The 9,089-nt window shown below is 38.9% G+C and overlaps 1 protein-coding gene across 1 annotated transcript in view; it reads right to left on the minus strand.

Moving 5' to 3' along the window:
* The window catches only part of EPS8 (epidermal growth factor receptor pathway substrate 8), a 50,004-nt gene that overhangs the window by 9,984 nt on the left and 30,931 nt on the right, over positions 1-9,089 (minus strand). Inside the window, exons 13-15 of the mRNA XM_009582422.1 lie at positions 6,698-6,831; positions 2,851-2,962; positions 1,769-1,912 (exon numbers count right to left, since the gene is read on the minus strand). Of these exons, the coding sequence (XP_009580717.1) occupies positions 1,769-1,912; positions 2,851-2,962; positions 6,698-6,831 (390 nt within the window). The remainder of the gene's footprint in view (positions 1-1,768; positions 1,913-2,850; positions 2,963-6,697; positions 6,832-9,089) is intronic.

The raw sequence follows: 9,089 nt of genomic DNA on the forward strand, positions 1-9,089 counted from the left end.
ACTGCTAAAATTATAATAATCACCAAAAAGTTAAGAACATTACTAACACATCTTGGTAAAGACTCCCTTGATCCTGTGTAATTCATTATATTCCTAAATAATTTCACAGTATTTCAAACTCATGTTTGAATATGATAAAGCTAAAACCAAAACAAACCATGGACTGTAGGGAACAATCTGCCAGAGGGAAAAGAAACAAAACTATCTTAAATGTTGTTCTCTGACCCTAATTTTCATAGGTCCATGGAGAATGCTTTGTGAAAATGATTGTTTTATTATTTCCCATGTCATGTCATTATTTAAAACAGAAAACTTCAAAACCTGCAGTGCATTACAAAGAATAGTGTAAGAATCTCTACTCAAAACTGTGCTCAGTCTGCTCAGGATTTCTTGGCAAATTCCAAACACACAAAATGACATGCGCTCGAAGAAAAAAAGTCAGATCTTTAAATCAGGTTTTGAAAAGCACTCTAGATACATGCTTCATTTCACCCACAGGCAAAAACCATAATCAATTTAGAATGAGTTCATACGTCATTGGCAAACAATTAGGGATAGGAAAAACTCAGAAATGGTCTGATTCAAGCCCACCAAGCTCAAGACAAGTCTACCACGTTATTGTGCCAGAAATAGCATAGCACCTATTTCTCAAGAGACTTTCCATATCCATGGGAAGACTGGATACACTGCAAAAGCTGAGGCTTTCATGATAGCTGTGCACACAGAATCCGGCACAGCGACAACTTCGACTGGGACTTTTAGATGAGTCTGCAGCAGAGACAGTCAACAGTAACATTATGGCATTTCTCAGTTTTCAGTCACCAGCCAGAGTGTGTAGGCACAAGGAATGAATAGTAGATTAAATTAAATTTAACTTCAAGTTAGAAGTTTGGTTTGCATTTGGACTGAAAGTCTGATTCAGAGGCAGGCCTGGAATTTCTGCTTAATCCAAACTTGTTTGTCTAACCTTTCAAAGTCATTAGATGTAAAAAGGAAGAAATGTGTCTTAGAAAATACAACCTCTTACTTTATGAGCCTCTGGCCCACTTAAGTGTTGCCTGAAAATACACATTACAACTTTATCCTGTATATCCTTACTCAGGTGGACAATTGCACTGATGTAAGTGTTTTTGGTTTTTTTTCTTTTAATATTTTACCCTCTAATTCTGTTCAACATATAAAAGAAATGACAACAAAAAAAGATCTTAATTCCACACCACAACATGGAAGAAATAAAACCAAAATTAGGTCAGGAGAATAGAGTACTATTGATGTATAGGCATAGTAATTGAAAAATACCTGCTTTGTGAATTCAAAAGCAAAGACACCTATTTTTTAATGACTCCAAAATTACGTAATTAAATAAATACAAGGCTAAGATAGAGACACACAAAGACAGAAAATAAAAAGAAAAGCTAGCGTTCACTCTCCTAGGAGAAACAAAGATGACCCTACCTTAAATAATTCAAACTCCTTCTTTGGCATCAACAGCTACCAATCCACAAAGGATATTTGCAATTAAAATAAACACATACACATCCATTAGGATCGAAATTACCACCTCTAAGCAAATAAGCAGAAAAAAAAAATCTTAAAGAAAAAGATTTTGCTGTATCTTTATCAACTTTATACTCATGTTAGATGCTACGCAATACAGAAATCAGCCTCAGTCTGTAAAAGAAATACAAATCTTTTGACATATCCTCCTCTACACACACACACACGCACACTTCAAAAGAAAGTTTTGCTCCCAAGGAGCGGACAGTACCTGGATGGTGCGGGTATACGCAGGCTCTGACCATCCTGGACCACCATCTTGATTCCTCAGAGGGTCCAAAATGTTGTTTGGCACAAAGCCTGTGCTGCCACTTTTATTCTGAACCTTCCACCACTGCTTTCTGTCATCCAGAATCTGAAATAATATGGCAATTTAATTACATATTTTTTCTGACTTTCCTCCTGCCAGTACTTAGACTGTGCATCATTTAAAAACAAACCCATAACCTCGCTAGCTTCTGGGATTGCCAACAGGTCTTACACAGATGTCCCTAACAAACCCCTGTAGGCTTCCTTGATTATCAGCATCACTAATCCTATATGATAGTACTGCAACTTTTCAAAACATGGCTCTCAAGAAAGGATATGGAAGAAAAGCGTGTAATGAAACTCTGTAAATTCAGAAAAGCGTGTAATGAAACTCTGTAAATTCAGACATGCGCTGGACAACACAGTGGACTGACAATCAAACACTTGCACAGAGAGGCTGACATCGCTAAAACCTATATGCTGTTGACAAAAGGAGTAAGTAACTACTAATAACCAAAGGAAAAGCACATCGTTCTAGGAGAGCGCACCTCTGAGTAAACAGGGAACTGGAGCAGGATGGCCAGGAAAAGTCTGAAATCTGACCACCTGCTGTGCAATCTTATATACAAGATTTTCTCTCTTTGTTGCTCCCTCCCTTCCAAATTTGTCTAGCTTTCAGGGTACCAACTCTTCCAGGAAAGGACAGTCTTTCACTATGCCTTGTGCATACACAGACAGTGTTTGCCAGAGCCAGTATTTAAATACTACTAAATGAGGCTTTTAAAAGCAACACTAGAGAAGATGGAAGAAACACACAAATATATTTCTAACGTGGGTCTCTACAGCATCAATTCATAAATCAGCACAGAATCTCTGTTTATCATGTCTACAATGCAAAACAAATTAATTGAACTTTCCATCTTAGGGGACATAAATGAACCACATTGAAGTAATCATTAAGGCCAGCCATAATGCCCACGGGAAAGGTACCCTCAGCTGTGAGTAGTACCAGAGATTCCTGTTTTCTCTTTGCAAAAAAATTACCTCTATGATCTCTTCTTTCATGACAGAAAGCTCACTGTTGTTTCTTGCCATAAATTCATACTTGCATTTGGCATATTTCTTGGTCTGTGCTTTACTGTGTGCTTCATAGTTTCTGCAAAGCAAATATCAGACTATTGCTCAGTGAGACATTCCAGCAAATAAAAACACAGACTAAATGCCCTCTTCCAACAACCTGCAAAACATTTAAACAAAAAAACCCCATCATAACATGATGTTGCTGTAGAACTACCTATTTATAAAACACTGATTCAAAGTTCAAAAAAAAAAAAAAAAAGAAACGAAAGAAAGAAGCGGTTGAGCTACATGGACCTCAAGAACTGGTAATCTTTTATCAGCTCACTGCTTGCAAGATGTATGATAACAACTAAGATTAGCAGGTGCCATTGTATTAAGATAAACATGTACACTATATTTAGTCTGTTTTCCCACTGTAGGTTAAATGATCATTTGCCATATAAACAAATGACTACACTTAGTATATACCTGATATCTTGTGTTTGTATGAAATTATTTCTAGTGTTGATCATAAATTAAGTTTCAAACAAATAATAAATGAATAAATTTTTGCCGTCAACACCGATGGAATTAAACTCTATTTAAAAAATGCTCACCTACTGTAGGTCCATAAGATCTTGACCATAAGATACCACCAACTCTAACAACCTCAAGTTACTGTATTAATTAAAAATGAAAAATAACTTCTTGGCAGTTAGAGACAGGGTTCATTATAGAACAAGGCATACCACAGTGTAACTCTGCGTCTTTCTGTTTCCTTGAGGAAAGATATGTTCAGATTGCCTGTAGTAACAAGCTACTAGTTTCTCTGACATAGTACCTCTTCAAGGTGAGAAGCCCCCCTGTGCCCTCAAAATAGCTCCAAAAGAAACAGTAACATCATTCATTTATTGCAAATTATACCCAACAATCCAAATCCATACTAGGTAGTAAAGTCAAAAAAAAAAAAAAAAAAAGGATAATAAAACCATGAAACAATCAATGGCTTGAAATACTTCATACAACATCACAGCAGAGGGATACAAATGCAGATGGTTGCTGATGTTGGTGCTGTGTTACCATGGGTCCCAGGTGTGCCTGAGCAATCCAGTTGTTACCTAGCTATTGCATGGCTGTGGAGAACTGTCTCACTTGACTTGAAAAGCAGAACAAAGGGAGAATCATATTTAGATTGAAAGATTATTTTGAAAGGAAGACAAAACACTACAAGAATTTAAAGAGAGAGTCAAAAACATGGGATGAACCCTAGCCTGAAGAATAGCTGTTATGAGGTTGGAAGACGTGTGAGTAATGCCAATTTTTTCCGTCACCAAGTCAAAATTTATATAATTTTGAGCTTCTTTCCTACTATTTCAGGGATATGGCTAAGGTCCTTCTGAAGGTACTTTTACATTTAGGCTGCCTTTCCGAACTCATTTCACTAACTGTGTCCTCCTACCTTGTCCACACCTAACTATCCCGACCCCATCAAAAACCATAACTCAGGAATAATTTTTAAAAAATGCTTACATTTCAGTTTTACTCCACTCTGTTGCAATCAACAGCAACATCCCCAGGGCATGGGCCAGGCATTGGCTGTATGCTTCTCAAGAAACCATAGTTCCTCAAGCCCAGTTTAATGAGCCAAACAGTTTACTTGGGGCACAAATATTCTCAGCCCTTCCCTCCCTCCATCCTCCACTGTGTTTTCTTATTGCCTGTCGGATACACTGTAACTGCAGCCCTCTGCTCTCCCGTGCACGAGAGCCTAGCGGATTGCACAGACTCCCAGGGTGCTACTTCACAAATGACAGCACAAAACCAAACTACACAGCATACTACTTTGAAACATCATACAACATGCTGAAAAACTATTCAGTACTCTTTCAGCATCAGAGAGAGTCCCCGATATATGTAGTAACACACTGAAAGTTTAAGATCCTGACACTTAGTTTAAGTCACCCAAGGAAAGCACACCTAACTGGAGGTCCTGGCATGTTGGAATAAGGCTCACTGAAGTTCCCTGTGATTAAAATTTCCCTGAACATGGTGTAATCTACCTGTCCCTCAGAAGGTAGCGGGTGGCTCAGTCACTGCTTTAGGACTGCTCATTAGGAATGCCAGCTTTGAACAAGGACCAGCAAATAATGGCTGAAAGGGTCAGCTTGAATTTCTCACTCCCTCCCCCAAACCCACTCCTCCACCTGCTTCTTCAGAGATGCTTTAAAATTTATCTTTAAATGGAAGTTACTTGGGGTAATACATATTAACGGCTTTCCCCCAATAATGAGTTCCTACCATGCATGTATTATATGTCTCAAGAGCCAATTAACAAATGGAAGTTTGTGTTGTGTTGAACAGACTGGAAGATAGAGGCACACTGTGGATGTCTGCATCAGTACCAGCCATCTAGACTCCCTCCTGCAATCAGTGGTGAGAAACGGGCACCACGACATCATGTCTCGTTTCATATCTTTCAAAAGACTAATTTCACCTCACATGAACTGCTTCTTAGAAACACCCATTTCTCTTTACCCGCCACAAAGGAGGCTTGGATGACTCTTTCAGTTGCAGCCAGATACACTGATATCATCAATAGTTCAATGCAGTAAGCCCCATTCTCTAAACCTGAAATGGAGTCAACAACATTTGCATGGAATACTCTTGCTCTGAAAGGACAAAACAGGTCTTACCACATTACAGATAAGAGAGAAAGGAATTTAGAGTACAGGATGATCTGTAGATTTCAAGGTGACTGGTCCTGAGACAAGAACCCAGAAAGTAATCAAGTTGGAGAAAAAGATTAGAGATGACTACTACTGCTGTTGTTGTTATGAAGAATAAATCCAAAGTTCAGGAAAAGAATCCAGTCTTCACTCTGCACACTATGTGGGAATATGTTTGCACGCAGATTAACAGGATCTTTTAGCACATAGCTCAAAACTAGGAGTTATGCACAGGTTTTCATCAGAAGAGTTATATTAATGTTGTTTTAAGCAGCAATCTGATCCCAAAAACTTAAACATCTTCCATGGCACATAAGTTAAAATACTCTTCATATGGTGTATATGGACTATGGTTTGGCATGGGGGAGTAATTCCAACACTGCTTTACCAATTTACTTTACAATTTGTACTAGTATAAATTCACAGACAAGGCCGAGACTCCAAGGATCACTGCATTTGATCTTGTCAAGTTATTCGGATTTAAGCTAAAATGAAAGGAATGAAAGAGGATGTGCAAAAAGACACTAGTTGCTATGCAAACATTTCAGAGCATTTTTTGTAACATTTGAAAGAGAATGGAAGAAATGAGGAGTTACTATTCCGAAAGTGGATATTTATGGACCAGCCCAGAAAACAAAAAGCAGGAGACTACGGAGCACTAAGTGAGCAGTTAAACAAATCAAACAATCATTCAAAACAAGGACAGATGAATCTCAGAGCAGACTTGTCATTCTTTGTAGTTCTGAAAAGAGCGAAGAGTATGTTTAAAAACATGAAACAAAGCAGAAATAAAATCTGAACCCAAACAGGAAGATTCTGTGTTCTCAATCGGGTTGGAATTCCACTATATCATTTTTGACAAAAGCATCAATTTAACAGCATACGCACAAACACGGTAGTTTCATAAAAATTACACTAGAAGAGTCTTAATGATGTGCCTTAGAGAAGCAAAAGCAGAATACCCACTGCTAACCAGAATCGCTTCCTCATAGAAATAATGATCTGCTCCAGACACAACCAGAGGTAATTACAGACACCGCCACCCCAATAGCAATAAGTCGGGACAGTTATCCACAGCACCACGTACGCCGTTGATTCAGTGTTACCTATCTACATGTCGGCTAACAGTTTGCTTAAAGGCAGCAACAGCCGCCCCCTGGTCCAGCAGAGGCCCTCTTTTGTAAACTGTGTTACTGAATGCATACCCATCGGACGGAGGGTAGTCGGGAACACTGGGAGGCTGGAAGACAAAAAAGAAACAAAGCCACAAAGTGGATTAGCGTCATCAGCAGCACCGCCTAGTTCACTTAATCCAGCACCCCTAGGGTCCCTGTCAGCATTCACCCGTCCTCAGGTGCTCAGGGTTCTGCTATGAAAAGTTAATAACTTCTGCATTTCAAATACATAAACAGGGAGATCAAAAGGATAAGAATAAAAGAATTTCTATCCTAAGTCATCCCACTGCATTAATATTGCAGTGGATATTCTTTAGAAAAACAGTTCTCTGGGGCAAGGTCCATGTCATCTCTCAGATATCACTACAGCAACACAACTTATAAACAATGGCTGAATGGCTTTAAAATAAACTGCACTGAGAAACTGCTTTGAGCTTTTGTTCTAGATGTACACTTAAAGGCAGAAACCTCTAGCTAGCTAACAGTAAGTCTGTATAAGAATAAAACCTCCCAAGTAAAATTATCACTCTGTTGCAGGATCATAATGTCAAGTGGCTCATTTCTGTCACTCTCTCACCGAATGTGACTATAGTCAAAGAAGAAATGCAAAAAGGAATGTGATAGTTGGTATAATTAAGGATTTTAATTAAGGAAAATAATCACAGTTTATCACAAGCACATATATAAGAATATTCAAGGCTTTAGGTTAATTCTTTTTAAACTGCAGTCCTTTAAAAAAAACCACCTTAAATCCAGCAATGGTACTCTGCTTCTAAGTCAGAATTATTTTAACCACCATTCCCCAAAACAAAAACAAGCTAAGCAATTCATTTCTGGAGATTATGATATTGAAATTGCTCATTCTAGATCTTTTCCTTATATCACCATCCAGTTGCACAAGTTAGAACAGCTGAGATGCACCAGAAATTGGCAAATCTCTAAGCCTGGTTTGTTGTTTTTTTTGGTGGTTTCAGGTTTTTTGCGTTTTTTTTTTTTCTGTCTGTGTGGCTACAGAAAAGCTGCTCACCTAATTTCTACCTCCAAGTATGTGACCTGGTCCCCAGAGACACTTGTCTACAGGGCTGAGGGTTTATGAAAATAAATTAAAACCACACAAAACTCCCCATACACATAGAATATCCTTTAAAATTATATTATTAATCTATCTATGATTCTATGATTCTATGATTAAGACCTCTTTGAAAAAAATCTCAAGTGTCACCTAGCTTATACCTTACATCAAAAGCCACCCAGGAAGCAGGAACTCATTTTACTTCACACACAGATTACTTGCATTGCCTTAGCCTCACTGGACTCTCTATCACCAGTTCCCCATTGTTTCACTGCCATTTGAAGTCCTCATCGCTGAACTGAGTCCACCTTGAAACCCCTCTGGTGGGAGCTCTGTGTGTAGCTACATCTTAACATTCAGGAATGGAAAGAAAAAAAGGTTTCTCATGAGCGACAGCCTCCAGTGCACTTTGCCAGATGCCAGAGCAGTCCCTGCCCAGCAGGGAGGGCAGCCGGGGCAGCCGCATGCACCCTCTCTCCACTCCCACCGCGGCACAGCTCTCGACACACAGCCTCGGTCCTCGGGAGAACAATGTCACACCGAGACGCGAGGCCAATTATCGACAAGAGATGAACACTTAAATTCTCATCTTATTTTTCCAGGACCCTTTGTTAAACAAGCTGTTTGGGCAGACTTATGAAAGAATAATTATTCTGGTATCACCCACTTCAGGGCAGTCCTTTTGCTGCAGACAAATAGCATTTTGCACTCATGCAGCTTTTTCCAGGGGAGCACCTACAGCATTTCACAGCTATTAAGCAGCTCAGTGCTTTTCCCCCTAGGGATGTGCTGAGGAGGCACTGGTGCGGGGAGCCAAGGTACCGAGGTTAAACGACCTGCCCAAGACCACGCGGGAATCAGCGACAGTCATGAAACCAAGGCCTGACATCCCAGGTGCCAGGCACATAACCACAATCCCGAGCTGGGATTTATTTTACTTTTTTTGGTCTTTTGATGATTAAGATGAAGAGGCTAAGCTGGCACAAAGAGCTACCAATCCAACCAATGTTACTAACACCAAAAAGAATGAAATGAACTCCCTGAAACACAATCAATCAAAATCCCTCAATGTATTTTCCTCCCCCCAAAAAAATTGTTTTAACTTATTTTATATATATAAATAAAAAATTAAATTCTTACAATCATCAGAACAGAAAAATTAATTGTTCTTCTTTTTTCAATACTATTTTGCTTTTTGGGGGGTTTTTTTTGGTTGGTTTTTTTTTTAATTTAGAAGGAGCACAACGTAAC

The sequence above is a fragment of the Fulmarus glacialis genome, unplaced genomic scaffold (assembly GCF_000690835.1).
Source record: "Fulmarus glacialis isolate BGI_N327 unplaced genomic scaffold, ASM69083v1 scaffold14207, whole genome shotgun sequence".
NCBI classification, from domain to species: Eukaryota; Metazoa; Chordata; class Aves; order Procellariiformes; family Procellariidae; genus Fulmarus; species Fulmarus glacialis.